We start from the raw sequence: 24,326 nt of genomic DNA, 5'->3' as shown, positions 1-24,326 counted from the left end.
CCAAGGAAAGTTTATATTACGTATAATTAAGAAAGACATTTCCAGGTTCACGTGGAATGTGTTGTTGGGCTTTGCTTTAGTTTGGTGTTTTGCTTTCTGATGTCAGGGAATGCATTCTGCTGAGAAATATGACTGTGCAGCCCCCTGTGAGATTCGCCAGCTTCATTCAAAAAAAAAAAAAAAAGCCCGAAAATCAAAGCCGACTTTCTTCCAGAAAAAGCATGATCTATCAGGTCAAAGTTCAAATTATTTCAAGGGAAAAAATTATTTTTCACCAAGGTGAATTATTATTCTTGCTGTCATCTGAAGTCTGTAAATCTGAAGGGTAATTACATACAGGATAATCACCAGCTGCTGTGCGCGGAAGGAGGCTGGAAAGAAAACGCTACATGTCCTTATCGAGGCTGTGGGCTTCCCGAGGGTGGGAAGAGCATATTATACTATTTGTATCCCACAGGAGTGGCTGGCCCAGTATATGACAGACCCGAGAAATAATAAATATGCTTTTAATGTACGAAAGCTTTGCCTATTAGGAATCACTAAAACTACAGACTAGGTCTCTGAGAGGAACTTTTTGTCTAGATATCTTGTAAAAAAGAGAACAAACTCACAGAAAACAAGCTAGAAAACAGATTCAATGAGTGCAATACTCACTGTTGGAGGATTTAGTCCAGAGTCCCAGTGCCCACCTGCCCAGCAGCTCGTGCCTATACCCCCAGTGATGAAGAGCAGATTTGAGCAGATCCCAGGAGTTCACTCGTTAACTGACCGGCAAGCTCTTTTCCTTATGCGTGGCAAGACTCCACACTCCGGGAAATGAAAATTGGGAATTTTAAAGGCAGGTGGAGTTTGTCTCTAAAGCAGTTAGTTCTTCCGTCTCCAAACACGTAAGACAAGATTGATAGCTGACTCTCCCTAAACTCACAGCTGCCTAAAGGACAAAATGTTTAAAGAGGGGCAGGAGGAGGACGGAAACCTCCCATAAAGCTACAACATTTTTAAGTCAAAAGTAATCAGTGATAACTCCGGAAATGTAGGGTTATCAGTTGCAAGGTGCTATTCCAGAACAGCGCTTTGATAAACTTCTTTCATTCAAAGGTCTATTTACAAACAAATATAAGCCATCCGGTTTGAAAAGCAGCAGCTCGGCACACATTAAGCTTGGGCCACCTTAGATTCCGACCGTCAAGAAGAAATCTATTTTTCTCTGCAGTCCAGTTCAGACATACATAGAAGTGAGACTGAACTTTAAAGGAACCATACCCATGCTTTCCCCAAAACAACACCCCCATCCTGCTATGTTCTACTCTATTGCACTGCATCAGCTGTAGGAAAAAGCAGTAGCTCTCAGAAGGATCAGCAGCACTAGGCAAAGCCTTCTTAACTGTTTGTCCCACATCCACCTCTGCCCTCTGGGGACCACATAGAAAATAATTTGGAAGCATTAAGACAATAACAGACTTATACTTCTGTGATTTCAGGTGCATCCAACAGGTGCGTAGCAATTTTGGTATTAATAACGTAGCAGGAAAAGTCGGTTTAAACCCCTTGAGAGACCAAAGTCTCATCCCCGATCCCACTCCAACTATGTTGCCTTCCCTGAAATCTGGCTATAATGACTTCTTGCTTCTCCATGATTATTTCTGACACAATTATCACCCCAATTAGAGGAGGTACCTTTGCTTACATCACATGTGGTCTGAGGCTTTCTGACATACGTACGATGTTCCTTGCTAATTCTTAAACACTGTTTTATCTGAGTCATGTTAACGCCGTGGCTTTACTGAAACAAGTTCAATCTGCTCTCAGAATACTACTGTTTGTTACCAATAAGGTAACATGCCCAAGGATCAATCAATCACAACAACAACAACTAGCAACAACAACTAGCAACAACAACTAGCAATCTCTGTAGTTGTTGGATCACTCGGGTGCCAAGGCAGTGCCACTTCCTCTCACCAACGGCTTCCCTAATTCATTGATATTTTAGTGGTTTGGGCTATGAAAGGAGAATTCTCAACATTTGACCCCCAGCAGTTGTTATAGGAGATGCTTAAACAATTTTAATAATTCTGTGCTGTTTGTACCCAAAGAAGGCAAATAAGCTATCTATCAAAAAAGAATTCTTAAAAGAAGGTCTGATTAGATGTCGGCTGGCTAGCAGCAGCTAGGAAATCAGAGAGCCAGTGAGGACGGATGTTAAAACACGTAGTCAAGATTTGCATCTAAATTATGAATTTGGAGGGTCTCTTTTAATTTTTATATTAACACAAATTAATTAAAAAGAGAACGTTTCACGTACAGATTTTGTTTATGTCACTCCGTATGTTTCTTTGCAAACCTCCTTCTCAACCGAATATCCAGCCCCTTTCCTTGTCACATTTCATACTCTTAACAATATTATTACCACTTAGAGCCCGGAAATGAAGGTGAAGACTCTTCCCCTACAGTGGCATGGTGCTTTAGGTTTGAATGCAATGCGTGATGAGTCACACTCAGACCTCTAGGTCACCAGACTGATGTGGCAGGGAAAGGGAGGGGGCATATAGAAGCGGGAGCCTGCAAAGAGGACCCCCAAGGAAAAGCTGTTTGCCCCTGGACCCTGTCTTCCACTGGGACAATGAAAGTCCCAAACTATGCAAATTAAGGGCCCCTGTAGTCTCGCTGGGTTAAAGAGTCAGGGTTCGAATTAGGAAAGAAGCACACACACTCTTGACTAGAGTCACTGATCTCCCAGGATGGAGGAGCAGCAAGAGCTGTGGCCCTTTGCAAAGACACCTGCATCTCTGTTACCCAGAACTGACCAAGCTTAACCTCTGAGTGCCTAGGAAAGTGTTTTGTGCTGCTCTCTGCCTCCCCGTCCTCACCCCCATCCTATTATTACTATTCCTTTTGCTCAGGTGTGTTGGTAACCTCGACGGTTACAGCCACCTTACATTTCTGGGACACACAGGTAGCTGCTTTTTCTTGAACAGTCTGGGAAAAAGTGTCTGCTTCTGCCTGGCTGCACTCAGCTCCGGACATCAGGAGGTGGAGGGCAGCCCCCCATTGGAAGCAACTTGCCTGCCTCCCAGGGTGTGCCTGACAATTCCCGCTGAGCCCCACCTGGGATCTGGAATCGGGTTGTCCCGGGCTCCTGCTGGCTTTAGAGGAATTGTCCTCCACACCAAGTCAGGCACCTCAGACTCTTTTCTTCTCTGTCACCCATCCTAAGATACTTCACCAGCATCATCTTCTTCGGTGAAGAGAATGTGTCCCCCAAATCCAACCTGCACCCTAGATTGCGCCTGCCCAAATCCAGAGGGGTCCAGGGCTTGCTGGAACCTCTGGTCTTTTCTTACCCTCTGCCTCCGGGCTCCTTACTCAGCACTCCGGGTCTTGGTCAGCTGTTTTCTCACGCCCCCACCCCAATTTTACTACCGCGCCCCACTACATACCTCACTCTCTTCTGGGTCTCTGGTGTGGTGCCCTGAGTGACCACTCTCGGAACTACGGTGCCACTCTCTCTCTGGGATAGGGTTCTTTGGGAAACTCACCTCCCTATGGAATTTGCATCCGCCGGGGAAGGGGCTGGACTCCCAGAAAGCTGCCTCCAGGGACGGGTTACGATCTCTCTGCCCAATCTGTCGACCCCCTAGTTATTCCCTATTCAAGGTCTAACTGGGGTCCCTTCCCTGCTTTCCTGGGCTCCCAGCGCAGGGGTATCGGGAACTCTTGGGGGGTGGAGCAACAGCGGCGAGTGAAGCCCCTCTCCCGCCGGGGCGCGGGGGGGCTGGAGGAGCAGGAGCTGCTGCTAGCCCCTCCCTCCGAGGGCTGGAGGGACTGACGTGTAGGGAGGGTCCGGGCGGGGCCGGCTCTGCGAGCGTCCGTCCCCCTCCTCCGCGAGTGGGGAGGAAGGCGGGGGTGGCGCGCACCGAAAAGGACTTAAGTCGGAGAAGTTTGCGCACAGCCTCATCTCCGGGCGAGCAGAGGCAGGCTCCGCTAAGGTGAGCCTCCCGCGCTTTGGGGAGCAGAGAGCAATGGGGAAAAAACCCTTGCCTTGAGCCTAGCTTACAACCTTGGGCTTTGAACCTATCCCTTCAAGGGTTTAAAGTGCCTGGAAATTGGGAGGGGAGCAGGAGAGTGCTCAAGACTAACCCAATTTGCTCTCACATTAAACTAGGAAAGCCAGCCCCCCCAGGACCCTGGGTGGGCTGCACCTTGCAGCTTGCGGACCCTCCTGGTTGGACAGGTGCGCACTTCCGCACCTCACCCTGAGACTGGCATTCCCTGCCAGGGAATGCCCAGTGAAGCCTGAATTCCTGAGACGCCTGAGCTTCCCAGACACCCAGTGAGAGAATTTCTGGTAAGATGGGTTTGGGGCTGGAGTGAGTGGGATTTAAAGATTTGGGGGTCTCAGAAATAGCTAGAGGAGTTGTGAGATTGATACTTTGTTTTTTTTATTGCTAAATTGTAATTTGATTGTGATGTTAAGGTCTCTTGTAGCGTCTCTGTTGTTTGGGCTCGGCTGCTTCACTGTACCTTGATTAAAGAAAAAAACAGGTGTCTTGGAAGGTGTTATAGTTTACAATTTTGTGTTGAGAAGCTCTCTGATTCCAAGTGAGTTTTATAATATTGTTCATATGAATTTTCTTTCAAAAGTTTTAGTCTTCATTCTATTGAGTTTAACAATTTCTAGACTTAAAGTCGTGGTTTTTCCCTAAGAGGTGTTTAGTAACTAGTAGAGGACATCGGCATTAAGAAAATGTGTTTTTGCGTTGTTCTCAGTCTTGGAACAGTCTTGAAATTGACTACAGGAGTGAATGAGGTTGCTTGTTTGGTCATGTTTTTTTTTTTCTTTTTTACAAAGAATTACTTTCCAACAATCATTTATGCATAGCAGCCATTCTTCACAGCTATTAGGGAAATCTGCCGTGTACATAGTTTCCAGAAGAGCCCTCTTCTTCATGACGCTCTTTCCAAGCCGGGGTGAAAGACATCAAGAAACATTTCAACAAATTAATTCCTCTTCTCAAAACAGTCGCTTTCCTTGAGGTGCAAGGAAATGCGAAGTCAGAAATCAACAATGCAATTAGATTTGTCACTAATTGTGCCAGTTTTGTTTCGGGAATCTGCTTAAAAGTTCTGTAAGATAGCTTTAATCCAATAGGATACATAAACAGAAAAGGGGGGCAGGGTCTGCTGGAATCCACCACCACCTTTGTGGTGTAAGTGGCTCTGAGAAAACCCATCTAATCAAGAATATTTGTTGAAATTATTGGGCAACTAAGACTAAAATGTTCAAAATAAGCTAAAGGTTGACCACCTTCTTCCTGAAGCTCATGTTAAATGTCCGAGTGTCCAAGTTTCAGTGTTTGAAATGATTACAGAAGACAAGTATTTTACATAGTCAAGCCGATTGACTTGCCGTTCAAGACAAAGTGGGGATGCTTTTTATGCTTTGACATTTCTTAAAGACAATTTGTACGAGCTTGTTGCTGGCCTAATAATTTCAGTAGTTAAAGACTTCATCTTTAACAAGTTGGGATTGCTGGTTTCATACACTTTTGTTCTGAAAGGAACTAGGATACCCGGGTTCGCAAAGCCTTCCAGTTTGCCAGTAACCACATTCATTTCTATTCTAACAGTCCCATCTGGGATTTGTTTTGGTTCATTAATGACTCTAATCTACAGTTAATTTTTAGAACTAAAACTATGAGAATAACATTTACCATGTTGTAAAAATGTTTATTGCTTATTCACCACACCAACACATTGAAAACAGTAAACTGATCCACAAGAGCATATAACAGCCTTGGAATTGTACTGTTTCATGATGCTTAGATGTAAATTTAAATTTGTATAAGTATGGTTCCAATTTCCCATTATCTTGTAGTTTTGGAAGACAGCAGATGAATAAAGATAGCCTTTACGTCAAGCAATTATTAGTAAAAAAAAATGCTGTGGCATCTCTGTTCTTCATGAACACCTCACAGACTTTTTCAATGTTGGCTTGAATAAAAATGCTGTCTCTTGTTGGTGTTTATTACAGTAAAGGTAAAGCGATGATAAGGGGCCAGTGATGTCTCCCTGATAACTTGAACTGCTGTTCTCAACTTGAGCCACAAATTAGAATCCCTGAGAGAATTTTTGTTTAATAAAATAAAGGTGGGGGGGAAGCATGCCCGACCCTACCCAACCTAATTAAACTAGAATATCTGGGGAAGAGGTCTATCTATTGATATATATCTTTAGGTGATTATAACATGTAACCATGAATGATGAGAATCAGCCGATACAGTTTTCCATAAGATTTGATAGAATCTATTAATGTTGGAGGGTCTTAGAGACCATATATGCCACTTACTGAATTGCTGGTCTGATCTTGGATTTTATAGATTAATGAATGTTGAAAGATCTTGGTGAAAATAAAAATCATTTGTTATGGTGTCTGTCTATTCTTTCTTTCCATGTATGTGATGCATATAACTTGGTTTTCTAATCAGAAGAAAGATTTTATTCCTTGATGTTAGATGTTTAAATACTAACAGATCCCAGGAAAATATGTTTTCCCAGAAAATGAGCTATCTGCCCATCCAGAAAATGCTTTAGTGAACTGTAACGTGAACTCTATCTCCAGTAAATATTAAAAAATAATGCTTTTCAGTTTGATTTCCTTTTGCTAAGATTTATATGATGCACGGTGTGCAAATATATACCTTTTGAAAGGTGAGAAGGAAAAAATTAAAACCCATCCTCCCTGGCATACCAGGTAACATTCTGGGTGCCAATTGTGTTCCAGTATTTTCATACAAATTAATTTTGTAAAATTCATAATAAACTTTTGAGGTTAAAGAAAACCTCTGCCCTGATTTTATATATGAGAAAACTGAAGTTCTATTATGCCTATAAACTGTCTTAATGCCACAAGTTAAGTAAACTAAAGATGTGCTCAAATCCATACCTTCTTATTCTGAGTTCAACTGTATCACTAAAGCACACCTTAAATGAATATTTATATTGTTAAAAAATTTAAAGACAGCATCTATTTGCAAGTGACAAAAGGTAAGAGAAAGATTCCAGCACAGCTGTGCTCGGGCAGGACTCCTGGCTCCTCAGTGTTCGGCTGCACGGATCGGGCAAGTAATTCATCCTTTTTAGTTATAAAAGCTAAATCTATTTAAAAGATTTTTTTAATGTGGATTAAATGAATTAATAGTTGTAAAGCACTTAGGTAGTTGCTTTGTGCATAGTAGGTTCTATGTAAGTGTTATATTTTAAATGTAATTTATTCATAAACATTTTGATTATTTACTAAATGCTAAGTATTGATTCAAGTCTGACAGTACATTTAAAAAAATCATATCTTTGTCCTAAAGGAATTTTTTTCATCTATAGAAAATAAGCGTACATAAATAGAATGATTATGCCACTCAGAAATTGGCATTTCTTCTATAATAAGGATAATTAAAAGCATGGTTTGCTACGGCAATTACGTGATTTTCAATTGTTGATTTGATCTTCCAGTGCTTTAGCTGATGAAAAACCAAATGGTAATATTTTGTGTTGGTAAAAATGATCCTGGGTTGTTTTAGATTTCACCAATACACAAAAATCACATACTTCTGGCTTCCGTGTGTAAGGCTGGAAAACTGATCTATGATGAGTGTATGGATCTTGAAACTTTGCGTTTTTCAAGTATATCGTGGTGTTGGAGCATTCAGGAAGAATCAGTAGAAAATGACATTGCTTCGTATTCCTTAAGTGCAATTTTCTTAAGTCAGTCTCCTCGAAGCAATGTGTATGTGTGGATTTAGAATATAGTTCTCTTTTTATTCCTGAAGGGAAAAAAAATATTTTTTAGGAAAGGAAATATCCATCAAAGGGCACAGTAAATGTCCCTGGTACCAAGCTGGTTTGGAAGCCCCCTCTCCTCCGAATTTGCTTGCTAGTCTGTGCCTGCAGATCCACTCCACTGCTTGACACCTGTAGGCACCCGAGGGCACTTGCGGCATAAGACGTGGCCATAATTAAAGAAATAATGGGCACTCGTGTCCTGTGTATGAGAACAGTTTAGCATCTGTAAACACGAGTTAATTCTCAGGAAAAAAAATAAAGTACCTGATTCAGTGCAATGCAATCAATATTTCTGTAATCAATATTTAACTCTATTGTGGCACTAGAATTTCTTTTTGGCAGTGCATGCCTATTTCGCGTCCTATCAATTCTCAAGGGTACTTTGAACTTTTCTGACGGATGCTATGCTTTATCCCCAGCTCCACAGCCACCCCTTTTATGGCCATTATCAAAATATCTAACTATTCTCCCAATATTCAGCCACGTCTCAGTCCCCGTGTGTTGAATTCACAAGACAAGATTGCAAGCTTTCGTCCTGTCGTCCTCGGTTCATAATTATTCAGTGATTGCCGAGGATGTAGCCCCCTCTTCAGAATATTATTCAAGATACTTCATGACATCCCCCCATCTGACTTTTTTTTTTCTTTCCGTCAATGAGAGGGAGAAAATCTCAGCAGCTCCTTAATTCCAGTTCTGGAGCTGCAGTTTGACTAGAAAAGTTGACTCCAGGTTTAGAGACTATGCTTCTCCTTCAACCTTTTGCCCTTGTCTGTCAACCTTGGTTTATATTCTGTTTCTTCAAAGCTGCTGTGGTGGGGTATGTGTGTGTGTGTGTGTGTGTGTGTGTGTGTGTGTGTGTGTGTGTGTGTCCGTTTATATATTGGGTCAGTTGAAGACTCTTTTGCCTTGGTTTGTTTCCTCCTGACAGTTCTTGTCTTAGAGCTCTGCGTGATTTGTCTGGAGCTTCGAAATCCAGCATTTCAGATCTAACCTGTTCATCCTTCTGTTAATTCTCCACCCCAATAACACAACAAATTTTTGCCGTGATAGGATCACTCATATTTCAACACTCATTAAATAGTTAGTAAATTCTTATTATGTTTTAGTCAGAGACTACTATGATAAATCACAGTCCCTGATTTGAGGGAACTAGACAGACAAACTAACAAATGCACCGCCACAGGTGACCTTGGTGCTCTGCAGTGGGAAGCAGGGATGCTTCTTAGGGTAGTGATCCTCTTAAAGAGGACACGAGTTGGTACTGAAATGATCACACACAAAAAGCCGGAAAAAGGAAGGGACGACATTAGTTGTGTTGCACAAAAGAGATTATATATACACACATATATAATACACATGTATATATACATATATATGTATATATAATATATATATTAAAAACAAAAAGCTTGAAACAGCATGTTATTTGGGAAGATGCAGATATGTGGTTTGCAGGCCACCGATAACATACCAAGCAGCTAATGTGCCTGCTGAACTAAAGGGATTGCATTTTATCCTAAAGACAAGGGGTTAAAAAAAAATAATGTAAGGGACAACAATGGTCAAACTTCCCATTTGAATGAATCACTCTGTTGAAAAAAATGGGAGAAAAATTAGGTGGAAAGTGGGATGGATACAAATTAATGGAAAGTCTGGAGCCTTATTGCCGTTAACAGAAAGAGAAATAATTAGGGCCACGTGGAGATACAATAGTACAAAGCAGTATGGAAATTATTTTAAAGGTAGCATTTTAAGTATTTAGTCAATGATAAATTTGGAGGTGAGACGGATGAAAGCCCTGCCTCGTTGTATGAGGAAATCTAGCGTTCCTTCACAGATAACAACAGACCTACGGCGTCAACCACCTAGCATAGACGAGAAGTATTTGGAAACAAAAGGATATAGAGTTGAATTTGCAGGGGGAGGAAGAAACATGATATATTTTGTTTTATGTACATGGTGGTGTCCCATAGAAGTAAATATGGACGTTCATGCCTCAAAAGACTATGATACTAAATTTAAAAAAATAGAATAACTTCAGTGCAGTTTTAGCAGCTAACAGTAGAAAGGAGTTAAAAGAAAGAGGAAAGAAAAACATCAAACATAGGAAATTAAAATGAAAAGCTAAACATTTAAGGCATAGCCTTTGGGGACACCAAATTTTCAGGGACAAATGGAAATCAAGCCTTCCAAAGACACGGGAGGCTAGATGCGCAGGAAAGCACAGAGCCAGTGGCTCCATGGCAGACAGAAAGAAAACCAACAGGAGACAGAGGAGGAAAAACGCCATCACAGGCTGCAGCCTGGGGTGCCTGCTTCAAGGGATGGAAAAGGAGGCATGAGCTGTACAGTCATTTCAGTTAGTTTGAAAAGCACTTATCTCTCATTTTTAAAAACTGTACAACCTCAAGTTTCGCTTAAGTGCTGCTTCGTTCTTCGAGTCTTCTCTGACAGCCACTGACCCCTCAAACAAAATGTAGTATTACGGCCATCTGTCAGTCTTTCAGAGACTCCACAAACTCTGCGTGTTGGGGACAACGTGTATGTGTGTGTGTGTGTGTGTGGTGTGTGTGTGTCCACACATACAATATGTGTATAGCATGTTTCCTTTTATTCAATATATTCTCTTTTGACATTAATTCTCTGAAACAAACTTTCTAAATCTCTTTATTCCAGTAGCACACTGGGGGAAAGACCAATAAGGGCTTTATAAATTCTAGTCCTCTAGGAACTCTAGCATTTCAGCGTGCACAAACTCTTCTCAGACTGTTTATATACTTAGAAGTTGTATAACTAAGTTTTTAGGATAAATGTGTCAATTTTCGGATGATAAGACGAATCTATTCTAACTGCTTTGTGACTTGTTTCTTTTTTTGTTATGAATGCATGTTAACTTTCCTTCCTTCCATTCAGATTATGCAGGACAGTCCTCCATTTGTTTCATCTCCCCAGCAAATCCAGAGAGCTATCTATGTTCGTTCTGGGATACGTTAAAATTTATTTAAACTTAGCTATCATGATGCTGGGATTTATTTTTTCCTGAAGTGATTTTTGTCACAGTGAAGTTTGAAGTTTTATTTTAAAGAATTAATTTGTGATTGTCCTGGAACTTTCAGATACTTCCTCCAAATCAATAATCTGTTTTCGTTTTGGGGCTTATTACACACATTTTCCTTGTTCTTCAGGGAATAGGTCGAGCATCACGACAGACAGCCAAACATACAGAACCATATCCAATGCCCCTTACCCCTCTACATCACAAAGAGAAGAGGACGGCTATTGCATATGGGGTCTGCAGACTTCGATTACTGCACCCACACTGAAGATAGCTTTTGAAAATTAAATCTATACCAAATATGGGCAAGCTGCTTTTTCCAGTCACTATTCTGTAAACAATCCAGCCAAGCACATATTTAAATAGCATGTATAGTAGCTGGGCTGATGGCTCAACAGTTAAGAGCACATACTGCTCCTTCAGAGAACTGAGTTCAATTCTGAGCACACATGTCAGATGACTCACAGCTGCCCATAACTCTAGCTCTCGGGGGATCTGATGCGACTGGCCTCTACAGGAACCTGGTCTCACATGTGCATACTACTGACATATACACGTACACATAATTAAAAATAAAAAGAATTCTTAAAATAACATTTATATTATAGTTGTTATTACATGTAGTCCAGAATGACAGGAAGGTGTTTGGATTACAATTAAATACTATGCTATTTTATATATGGAAACTAATTGTCCACAATTTTTGGTCCTGAAACCAATCTATCATGAATTCTGAAGGACAATTATAGCTCTGCTTCTTGTCGTAGGATGAAGCTAATTGGGTGCTATTTATACCTTTTGTGGGCAAGGGTGTTCTTATTTTTCCAGTACAGACCAGAACCAGAAACAACTCCCACTAAACAGAAGATTTATCTTCTTTAATCTAAGTCCTCCAAGTTTGGGAGATACAACAAAATGGTAACTACAGTTCATGGTGGCCCACTGAGTACTGGATGCAACACTATTCAGTCACTTCTCAGGACACCCTTATATATCCTGTGTCCTTAAAGAATATAATAAAGCCCAGCCCGTTGATGAGGAAGCAGGATTAGAAACTTGCCAAAATTCATGGATCCCTGAATATGGCAGAGCTACAACTCAAAACGAATGTTGACTAACCAACTCCAACTAATGGCAATTTATGGTGACTTTGAGACCTTAAAAAAACTATAATTAGAATATTAATCATTGCAATGGTCAAGCTTTTGCAAGAGATGGAATGAGGAGCCCACCTCCACAGGCATGACTACTGGTCTACCTGCAGACTGTAATCCCAGCACTCCACCCAATGGGATTACAGGCATACTATGACTGTATTTACCCCAAATCCCAGCTTGGAATAGTCCAAGTTCTGCCTATATTTATGGAATGTTCTAGATGCCTAAATATATTAGCAGGGCATTCCTTCACAGCAACGAAAATATGAAATGTAATATTGATTTTGAATTCCAGGCTTTTATTATTTAACCAAGTCCCTTTTTAAGTAGTCATCAAAATGAATTTACTAATTATTAACAGCAATTTGATGGCCACAAAAGATGAAAACTCTTTACACTTCCCTGGAGCTCAAAATAACAAATGCTTATCCTGTTTATACAATGGGGGAAATGGCCACTTTATAACAATTAGTAGTGATTCCTAAAGAAAAGCTTGGCTATTTGAGGAGCTTTTCTCTCTAGAGTACTCCTCGTGAAGTCATCACGGTCAACAAGGGCAAAAGAAAAGACAAATTGTACAGCTGCCAAATTTAATTGTAAATTGACTCAATTCATATACTAATTAACCCAACTATTTAGCCCAATGTTAATAATTTTTCTATTCTTATGTGGGACAGGTGGAAGTCTGGCCAGTGTAAGGGTGTCCTGAAGAAAATATTGATGTTTATGAACATTTGGATGGAATCTCTTTAGTCTGAGATTCAAAGACGTTCATGGCACAGAGCACACAGTAAGGCAAATGGCTTCAGCACCTTGCCTGGGCCTACCACAAGGCTACAAGGTCAGGACAATATTAGAACACTTTTTCATCCCTAACATCACATAGACTGCAAAAATGGCATTAAGGCAAAACCCCAATGAAGCAAATGATCATAGCTCGGGGGCCAATTCAGGAAACATAAGAATTTACTAGGTTGCTTTTTTTTTCCCCATTGAAAATAAAAATAATTTTATTGCATCCCACGAGGAAAATACATATTCTTACAAATTAGATATGTTATCTTAGTGAATATAAGGTCAATGAGAAACTTGGCTTTTCTTTTTTTGCTACTAAAATATTAATATCTAGGCACATTTGAGGAGTAGCAGCTTGATGTCCAATTTTAATGTTATGATCACATTGAGCTGCATTTTAATATGTTAAAACGACACTTCTGCCTTTAAGGTGGAGCCAATATGTTTTTCTTGGTAATTAATATTTGACCTTTATTAAATTAGGAATCCAATGCTTTCATTGGGGAAAAACGACAGCAGAAGTGTCATAGCCCCCCCCCCCCCAGCAGAAGATAGTATTTCTGTCGGGAGAATCCCATCCTTTGAATCCATGTCCAGTACTCTCTGAGGGACTGATAGAGTAACTGGAAGGCATAAGCACTTGCGGGAATCCTCCTGCTCCACTGCACGCCCAGATGAGCAGAGAATGAAGCACGTGACCTCTCTTGGTTGTTCCATTTAGTCTCCTGGTAGGTCCCGTCCTTTCAACTCACACAGTAAGCCTGTGTGGCCCAGATGTAAAACTACCCAAAGAAAAGCCTTCCCGTGTCTCTCTTTTAGTCTCTTTTTATACTTTTCCACGCTCAAATCAGCTACTTTTTAGAATTCATTTTACAGATCGACAACAGTTCCCCCTCCCTTCCCTGCTCCCGCTCTCCCCTATCGCTATAAACCTACCAACTACTATTTTTTTTAACCTTGTTCCCACAAATCTTGCTTTCTTCATGTAGGGAAAACTGTACTTAACTCTCTTCAGGAAAAAAAAATATATATAGTCATCCATAATGATGTTTTCTTTGTGTTGTAAGTCTGAGTGTTAATTTCAAATGTTAATCTTTATACTATAGCTAAAAATATTAAAGACTTAATAGCCAATGTAAAACTAACTGAAAGGAAAAAGTATTCTATCACTATAACCAACTTTTAAATGATAGGTTTTCAAACTTAAGGATGAGTTTAGAGCAGTTAAGAACTTGTAAGACACGACGTACACAGAATGGGGATATTAATTAAAGTATCTCAATAAAACCATAATGATAACGATATCTACCACTTACATAGAGCTCTCTACGAGCCGCTAACATTCTGTGCTTTTTATTGATTTTAATGCATTTGATATTTACAGTGTCCACCTAAGGTAAGTGCCATTAGCGCACATTCCCCACAAGAAGAAACCGAGGGAACAGGACGGCGGCACATAGGATCTGAAAATGGTTCCAAGGAAATTCAAAGCGTAAGTAAATCAGAAAATAAAAATGTACTTACTATTAAGTTTATAACAGCCAAAGTTTATTATTTTAATGTAAAATGTCTTTTACTTTTGCATTCTGTTTGTCTTTAAACAACAGATCCATGAATTTCTGTCTTGGAAAATATACAGAAATAATACAATTTTTCCTTATTTTCCATATTTTCCTCTCCAGCTCTCATGCTTAGACCCAGGCCTGTTGCATCCCACTGTGCACTGTGCTTTACCCAAAGTGGAAACTGTCCTTTCCCAGCTTGGCAATTCCATTCATAAAAAGCAAAATCAAATGGAAACAAGTTGATTTAATTATTTCAAAGATGCAACTTCTATCAAAAATATAAAGCACAACTCGATATAACACGATTTTTTAAAAGAACCTTAAAACTACATTTTACTTATTTCCGTGAAAACTAGTCAGAAACCCATGGTATCTGTGGTTTTAATGATGTGGAGGGGGAAATAAATGTGTGGGCACAAAATAGCAAATGAAAATACATTGAATTTTAATTGGTCTAAAAATGGTCAATTTTCCTATTCACTCAGAGATGATAAACTTTCCAAGTTCTATTTTGGAGAGTGACAACTCTTTTCCATGTTCCCTGAACAGTCTCATTTCCCTATCTGATGACTGCCTAGGCACTTTGTGTTCTTGGGCAAAACAGGGGTTGGGGTAGCAATAGAATGGGGACGGTCCACTCTGAAACTCAAAGGAAACTGTATGTCCTTCACCCATGCTCAGGCTACTGTCTCGTGCAAGTGATTTTGTTTACTATGCTATTTTTTTTTGTTTCCTTACCATACTTGCATTTATACTGATTTCAACTCTTGGACATTTAGCTCTCTTACACATTTCTTGTATTCTCTATTGTAAAATGGGCTTAATTTGAGATTTTCCCCTAGTGTGACAGCTCAATTATAGAATAGTAAAATAAAAACTATTGAAGTAGAACATACCTATTTTACACCAAATTATTCAGTTTCCTCAAGAATTAGGAAATTATTGGGTGATTGTTAAGAAATTATTAAGATTCCAATAGTGCAGGAGGGTTCACCTCTCAGTCTTACTCCATCATCAGAAGCTGCTAATTTGCAAGAGATAGTCTTAAAATGAAAAGGATGTGGTTTCAGACTTAACCACAAGTGCTGGTGGGTAGGAAGGGGGTTTGAGAGACAAAGCACCTTGAGGAGGCTAACCGGGCAGCTGGCAAGGCAAACATGGTGGGAGAGAAGTTGGAGGCTTGCATTTCATACATTAAATCGTTCATTAGTGTGATTTCTCCTTCCTGTCATGGGGTTTCTAAGCAGAGATCCAGAATAGATACTGTGTATTACAATTCAGTTTCAGATATATGTTTGCCAACAATATATGGGCACACATTGTCTCATTTTAATTGTACAATAGCCTGGAATGGATATATTTTTTATCTCCAGTTCACAGATACTACGACTGAAATTTAAAGAAGCCAATAGGAATAAGTTAAAATTAAGAGGTTAATTCTCATCATTAGTAATGTGCCAATGCAATCATTTTTGACTGATATAAGTGCTTACTACAACAGTTCTTGGAAGAATTATACCGTTTAATTCATGCAGTAGGCACAGGTGGTCTCACTTTTCCCAATTAAGGTCAGAGGGTTATAAAGATTTCAGATGAGAAGAAAGGTCATATAACAAAAGCAGAGGCAGGATTTGAACCCAGACTCAACACATCACACTATAGTCTGAATCCCTACCCTGCACTCCTAGGAAAAATCAGAGCTTATATGCTTGATCATATCTACTTGGTGCTGAGTTTGTGGCTATTCAGGGTCCCATGTGGCTTTTAATTGAAAATAGTTGTTCTCAAATGTGGTCTTTAACCCCTGGCAGAATTTCACTGTCTGGTAGAAAATAAAAAGAAGTTCAAAGACAACGTCAAGAACTTCCCTAACTACTAAAGCCTTTCCCTACAAAGGACTGCCCTTTGTTCTGCGAACATAAGCTTCCTTTTGCAGAGCAATCATGTCCCTTTTTAATCTAATGAGTTTCGGAATGGCTGATAATTATTTTTAAACATACTAATTAAAAATTTGTCAGTCCCCTGCCTCATACTTGGGACAATTGGAGAGAATGGTATAACTCATATACTATAAGATTCTTACCTCTAAGAAACAGTAGAAAACATGTAAGAATGAAAAGAGTTATCAAAATATATTTCACAGGTTTCCCTAAGACTTAAGCTTTATGCTTAAAGTCCATATGCTTTCTGGTTTTGGAAGGCAGTTAAGGGAACCAGTATATAGCTGGAAAAGAAATGACACTATCCATGTCCAATAGACTGTCATAGAATATACATATACAAAACACCTGAACTCCAGCTGAGTACTATACACACAGCCATGCAGTGTCTCACACTCTCCTTTGATAGGCACTTACCACTGTGGAAAGAAATGCTACTTCAACAGCCATGGTGGTGTCTTCTTGAGAATACATAATGATAATTATATATATACACACACACTGCTTGTCAGCAGTGTTTGGCCTTTCTTATGCACAGATTTCTGAATATTTGATCTCTCTCTCTCTCTCTGTGTGTGTGTGTGTGTGTGTGTGTATGAATGCGTGCATGTATGTGTGTGTGTGTGTGTTTTTCTTTTCTATTGTGCTAGATATCAAACCTAGAGATAAATACATATCAGAATAGCACCCCTTATATATTCTTGTTATTATCTTGATCCTCATCTTACAATTAAGAAATGTATAGCTCAGATTAAAAGGTGAGCTGAAACACCTCCTCTAGTTAGTTGAGGGAGTAAAGGCTTTACTCTTTGTTGTCCTATTCCCATTCTCTTAATCCTCTTCTCACAGTTCTGCAGGCATCACAACCTTTGTTTCCACGGTAGCCCTGTCATAGTCCTGCTGATGGTGATCTCGGATTCACATGGTTTGAGTTTGCCTCCAGCATTCTGAAAATGTACACCTTATATGTCCTTGTACATATGGGCCCACCATGAGAGCTTCTCAGTAGAAAAACAGAAGAAATCTAAAATGACTAATTATACATATCAGGATAGTCAGGGGAGCTTTAAAGCAAACTCACAGAAATTATACGAGCTCATCAGACGACATAAGGAAGACTCTTCAGTGCATAAAGAACGTTGTAGCTGGAGGGCATAGCTTTAGTTAGAAAATAGAACTCAAACGTGAACAATGGCTTGATATCTGTAAAAGAAGGTTCAGTGGATGACCAGGGCAAACCAGATACGTTTGCCTAAAGTGCAGATCCTAAGTTTTCTCATGAATCTTTGGTTTGTGGTTAAGTTACCTATACCGTGACCTGATATATCAGGAGTACAGCACCATTTTAATTGTTGATAGGAGATTTAAAAAGTTGCATACACTGATTCCTTAAGTCAAACACACTTTTTTCCACCCTAGTACTAAAGAATACAAGGCTTCTGTCTTTTTAAAAAGAAAGCAGAAGTGTGCTGTAGCTCAGTCCTCAGAAGAAACAAATGAGGAAGGAAACCAATTCCTTTTCCTTTCTTCCATGGGGCTTGTTTTTCTCTTAATGTAGCAATCTAGTTCTTGTTCAAGTTCTTTGGACATCTGGAATTTAAATAGTGACTTCTAATATATTCAAATACAGATTCATATAGAGTATACACTGTGTTGTGAGAATGAGTATCTTAAGCTTAAATTTTTCAGCATATGAATTATGTTTCATACCTTCTTGTGATCTGAATGCAAAATGCAGCAAAGAAATTGTCACATGGTGTGTCAACCACCAGATATAATAGCAAGACTGGGTCCCCAGGGACAGTCAGCATTATACTAGAGAAAGAGACCAGTGTAAAGTGTGAACCAGGCAAAGGGAGAGAACTTGGAAATTTTCAGCCATTATACTAATTTATGAAAATGGCTTTGAAATATTTATGCTAAAAGACAAAAATATTTCTTCAAAGATTAACTTTGTTCCATTTAAAGTAGTGAGTAGCCATTTTCAAAATGCTTTTTCAAGTGCCTGGGTACTTTGCCAATACCTCCTACCGGCACTAAAAAATGAAATAGAAGAGACATTATGGCCTCTGTCTTTGTGACTACAGGTCCATTGCAGAGAGTGGAAATAATGTGGATCAGATAATAGTTTATATTTTTAATATAAATCCTTTTGCTAAACCACAAAAGGGCAAAGGCCTTAGCCTGTCTACCAAAAGACTGTGGAAGACACTTCCTGATAGACATCTGAGAAAATAGAAGCAGCCCAGTTGCTGGAAGGGACTGGTGAGCAGATGACTTAGTCTTTAGCAGACAGGGTGGGAATAGAAGAGATTGCCTCATCAGCATCCAATAATTAGAACATTATTCACTTTGGTCCTGGTAAAAGATTCTATGGAAACTTGCCTAACTTTCACTAAATTTTAAAGTTTTAATTTGTTAACAGTCTTGTGATGCTTTCAACAACTTCCTTTTTATCCTTTTTACATGGAGGTTGATGTTTCAGGCAAGGATTTTAGTACACATCTGATGTTTTAACCTCCCAAATAATCTCAAACTACCAATCTCATTGCACCAAAGCAACATTTCTAAATCTTAAATCCAGAACAGAGTTTGTCAAATATCAGAATGGGAGCCCCATTCCCAGGGTATCTGATCTTGGCTAAGGTAGGCTGACAATTACAGTTTTAATATCTGGTATGTTACTATGTCTTCTCAGTGTTCCTGGTCAAGCTATGACATTCACAACCCCCAGGCATGTGTGTGTTTGAACCTGAATTTCTCCCTGCCTTCCAATAGCTCTAGAGATTTTAGGTTGACTGCTAGACCCACTTCTCCAGGCCTAGTTTTTCCCTTGACAGTGAGAAGGTCAGAAAAATACTGATACAATGTAGTTGCCTCTGAGGGAAGCCTGCCTGAGGTAGGTTGCTTTGTCATTACTCAAGCTTCTAGCATTTCCTTTTCTTCCAGAATTTCCATTACTTCTTTTCCATGTGTCTAAATTCATACCAGGAACAAATAAGTTAACTTAAGAAGAAATTGCCACTTGTTCTACTTAAATATTGATTAATATAATTTAGAAGCTATATTTAAAAGACTGCAAAGTACAACCAGATACAGGAAACTGAACTGCTCACGGTCTATGTCTTTCCTGAGCTTCAGGGAGGTACAGAAGGAAGAAAAAACAGTTCTATTTACTTCAAATGAGCATTCATCTAGATCTTGAAAGATGAAATTTTCAAGGAATAGTCATATTCTCTCTCTAAAACAAATAGGAGTGTAAATGATTTTCTTTTAAGTGGCAAAGACAAATAGGCAGTACCCAGCCATGGCTTGAGAAATGGGAGCACAGCATAGCAACATGACTTCCTTTGAAACTGCTGCTGTTGACGGAATCCTTATGTGAAAAGCAAGAAATACTTTATTTTTTTACTAAAATTAGATGTAGGGCAATTGTTACAGGAGTTCCTGTGCCTTTTGCTCTGTTTCTTCTCTTTGTAATGGTTTAATAATTGAAATAGCTGAAGTGATAGCAGAAAAGTCCAGGTCTAAATAATCTAAGGTTTCCGTTGGCTTATTCAGGTTATCCACTGTCTTAGGCAGTGTGGTACAGTGACAGAAGAAAGACAGACCACATATCCCGGCAAATGTATGAAACTGAAGGCAGGCAGAAAGTACACACATAAACACATACATAAATAAATAATCATTGAAATAAAATGTTGAAAAGTGAGGGATTTATTTTATGAAGGGTCAACATGCCATGAAGCTGAGGATAGAAAACCAATGGGATTTGTGCAGAAAGGGGGAAGTTAATAAGACAGAATAAGTGTCTAGATACATATTGGAGTTTAGCATATTATCAAATAAAACCATTAGGAAAATAACAATTATCAAAAAATACCTTCTACAATATTACAAATGAATGCTTTTTGTAGGAGAAATATAAGAGAATATTTTTATAAGCCAAGATCATAGCATTCTAAGCAAAACACAAAAATGATGATGGTATTCTAATGATGATTATGGCTTAAAGAGTATTTCCTATGCATCAAGCAGACAGATTTCATTTTAAATCACATACAAACACACACACACACACACACACACACACACACACACACACACACACACACATACCATTCTAAGACCTTACAATCTTTGCCTTAATTTTAGCACTCAAGAAACAAAAAACTGTTCCTTTCTTCTTATGTTTTCATTAGCTCCACTTAACCGTTCTGTAACACATGCACACATCTGAACACTTCTCTGTAAAACACAGGCATATGCAAGTCTTACTTGCCAACTGTAAAAAGTATACTAGTAAGTATTGCTTTTATCTTCACTTGTATATACACAATCTGAGAATTAGCAACATCAGGGAACTCCCAAAATCATTCTCAGAAATGAAGCAAAACAGAAATTTGAACTCAGATCTGCTTGAATGAGATAAATTATCAAACATAGGGAGGGGGTAAGAAGAGTTCCTATAAACTTAAAACAAAGGAAAAATATTTTAAATGGAAAACTTGTAAGCAGGGAATTGCAAAAGATGAGAGAAATAGTCAAAGTTATTATAGTAAAGGACCTAACCTCCTTAGTTATTAGGGAGACCCAGAAAATATTGTTGCTGACCCAATATTTCTACTTATTTTCTCCTTAAGAAAATTGTGAATCTTTTGCCCCTGCCTTTTAGTGTCTCTAGAATGTTCTTTCTATTATTATCTGTAATTCTTCAAAAGTGAATGTTGCCTACACACAAAGAGAGGACCCTGAAATGTATTATGAAGATACTGAACAGCACTAGAAAGATGTCCCTTGCATATTAAGAAAAGAAATTCCAAGAATTATATATCTAAATGGAGAAATTATTCTGCTTACAGTGTTATACACTATATGTGCAAAAGTACACGGGATGTTGGAGTTGCTAATTAGCTGTACTCCTAAGAAGTTATATTTATGAACTTGTGTCAGCCTACTTAATGTGTTCAAGTACAAGGTAAAGTTCCCCTTAACTTACATTGGAAATATAAATTTTTAAAATTTTGTTAGAAGAATTGTAAACAAGATATTTTAAAATAAAACCCATTTTTAAAATGATGAGCACATAGCCAGGTCTTGGGGTGCAATGAGATCATGCTCTGCAGATCTAGACTCTGACAGCAAGCGCCGAGCATAAAATCCCATTTCTATGTTCACCATCCATGCCTGCTTTGCTATATTAAAGCGGCCTTGCCCTATTCTTGACAAACTCAAATATCTGCTAAGTACATAGTTAACTTCCAGATAACTAGTGGATTTAGGAAGTCATCCGTGCCATGCCCAAGCCCTTTTCTCTGTATGTTTCCTCTCTGTTAAAGGTAAATTTTATCCTTTTCACACAGTTGAAAAAGACCCCAGGGAATACATCATGTTTTAACTAAAATGGAGCACAAATAAGATTTAAAAATAAAACAGAAAGCAAAAACAAAAACAAACAAAAAAAAGAAACCCTATGTCTGCCAGCCAGCCCAAGTCTAGTTTGCTTGTCATTAAATTCTTGTTTACCAAAGCTCTTTTTCAAAGATATGACTATGGAATATATATTAGTTTGTCATTTCTGTTTGTTTGAATAGACTTGATAAGCACTATGCTGTGCTTGATCTGTGATTCTCTGATATTATTACTTGCCTACATCAATAAACATTTTACAAAGTCTTGGATTCAATATCTTTCCTTGGACAACTGCCTGAAAGGTTTTGCAAAGAACCGGAAGACAGGCATCACCCAAACTATTGCCTTGAATGCTATTCCATAAATGGCTTTTCTCACATGTAAAACTCATTGATTCTGAGGTACCAACCTTGTTCTATCCCACTACTCCAAATGACCCCAGGAGTGTGCGGCCTACCATTCCCTCAGTCACTTTAAGGATAATGAGTTCACCTTCCGCTTGCTTCCCCACAGCTCCTCAGAGGCCTGAGTTAACTGGGCTTGCTCTGTTTTGTAGCACGAACATGGTGGGGCATAGCTGAAACCTGGTCACATCAAAATCCTCTTCTGACAGCTTGGACTCCCGACCACTTACTATTTCCCTAGGGGATTTCCCAGCTCGATGTAGCATTCTGACAAAGGAGCAGTCTGTACTGTTTATACAGAAAATCCTATCACCCATCCTAGGGAGGTGGAGCCTTGACATTTCCCATAGCCAGCACCTCCAGACTGCTTGGTACAGTAGTTAACAGTAGGGACTGTGATGGCGAGATTCTCAGGTCTAACATTCCGCCCTATTTACTGGCAAAGTGGCCTGCAGGAAGCAGTAGTTTCCTCATTAAGTAGGGCTATTAGTTCCTGCCTCTCTGGATCACTGTGCCACTGCAGCAGGCTCTGGGTGCGTTGACAGTGTAGAGTAAATGACCAAACATTCCGGAGAAGTGAGTAATACATAACAGTGTCCCACATGTCCGTATGTTACACGTATGACTTGACAAACGGGATATCCACCGACTCTGCTTTTATAATTTTGATGTGTCCTATTCCTGAAGAGGAGACCTCCATTTGTATAACACAGGCATATATATATACTTGGCTTAAACTAGGAACAATATGGCCGATTGGTCTCAAAGTTTCTTGCCAACCGGCAATTGATGCATTCTGTGCCCTGTTATCCTGCAGTACCGCCCCACACACACTTCCTTAGGTCTGAGATTCTGCTTCGTCAGCTAAAAGTGGACTATTACATTAGCAGGGTCACCTTTCATCATGAGCCGCCTGTACTCTCTCACGTCTGTCTCATTTACCTTCCTCCAGCCTGGACCCCCCTTCTCTTAGAAAGGCATGTATACCCAGCATGCTTCTACATCTTCAAAATAAAGCACAGATTGCCTTAAAGTGTTGAACACTTCAGTCAGTTTCTAAGGAGTGGGAGTTCATGATAAATAGACTGTTGAGTAAACAAAGCTTCAAACAAAGGTTATTTTACAATCAAACATAATCTGTGCACCAACTTTCATAGTTATTTATTAAAATACACACCGTCTTATAAATGAAAACCTACATGAAGCATTGAAGCAAAGTCTCATGGGAATTCATCCAACCCCATTGAAAACACACACTACGTAAAACGTAAATTACCGTATCAAGGTTTATCGTTTGACCCTGGCAAGTTTCAAAGTTGATATTAAGGTCCAAATTTTTTGAACAAGCTAACATAACAAAAACAAAAAATGGTTGGCTCATTTTCTTAGGATTTTGATGTTACAGCTGTTTCGAGAAAGACACCAATGCCTCATCTAGGTACAGGAAGAATAAGTGCTACACTAAAAGCTTGGTTGTGGCCACACTCAGCCCTGCATCTCCCGAGTTGACCCTGGATCACAAAAATGTCTCCTTGAGCCATCATCCATAATGTAGATGTTGTTAAAGGGCTCTGCCAACCCTGTTGGAGGTCCCACTTTATTCTTCATTACCATTACATTAATCTTCTTCTAAGCTTCTAGGGAAAATAAGAACCCACAAGAGTAGCTTTTTTCCTTTCTGCAACATGAATTTATAAACTTAGCACCATAAAATGCTAAGGAACCCTGCTGACAATCTTACTCAAACCTCCACCTGCCCAGGGATCCTCCTCAGAGCTTCCAGGTCATTCCCTTACCGAACAACTCTCTAACAAACTCACACTGCGGCCCTTCAGAGACCGACCTTCACTCTCCTCCCAGGGTACCAGTGAACATCTTGTCAATGATGTACCTCCACCAGGAATGAAATTTGATAAGAAAGGAGATACCAGATTTAAGAGGGAAAATAAACCTTAGTTTTGTAGAAAGTACATTTTGCTTTAAAACTTTCGCCTTCTGAAATAATACCATACTTGTCAAAAGCAAAAGCAAACCAAGGTTCTGGGTTCTATCAGGCAAACAGAAAAGCATATTCCTCTGTTGTCTCTGTTCCATAGAACAAATGTGTGTGCATCTTCTCTAGTGAGAATGAACTTCAGGGGTTGTCAGACATCCAAACTGAA

General features: G+C 39.3%; 1 protein-coding gene across 3 annotated transcripts in view; it reads left to right on the top strand.

Annotated features, from left to right (window-relative positions):
* Positions 1 to 3,572: 3,572 nt before the first annotated feature.
* Calcr (calcitonin receptor) overlaps positions 3,573 to 24,326 on the top strand; it is an 84,410-nt gene continuing 63,656 nt past the window's right edge. The window contains exons 1-3 of one of the 3 annotated variants that reach the window (XM_075953693.1): positions 3,573 to 3,986; positions 4,163 to 4,345; positions 14,228 to 14,335. In XM_075953693.1, the coding sequence (XP_075809808.1) occupies positions 14,313 to 14,335 (23 nt within the window). In that variant the 5' untranslated portion in view covers positions 3,573 to 3,986; positions 4,163 to 4,345; positions 14,228 to 14,312. Of the gene's footprint in view, positions 3,987 to 4,060; positions 4,346 to 14,227; positions 14,336 to 24,326 lie in introns of those variants that run through there. The other 2 variants (XM_075953695.1, XM_075953694.1) reach the window with 2 other exon arrangements.

This window comes from Microtus pennsylvanicus, chromosome 19 (genome assembly GCF_037038515.1).
Source record: "Microtus pennsylvanicus isolate mMicPen1 chromosome 19, mMicPen1.hap1, whole genome shotgun sequence".
Taxonomy (NCBI): domain Eukaryota; kingdom Metazoa; phylum Chordata; class Mammalia; order Rodentia; family Cricetidae; genus Microtus; species Microtus pennsylvanicus.
Note: the sequence above shows the minus strand (reverse complement) of the source record. Positions and strands in the feature narration are given on the sequence as shown.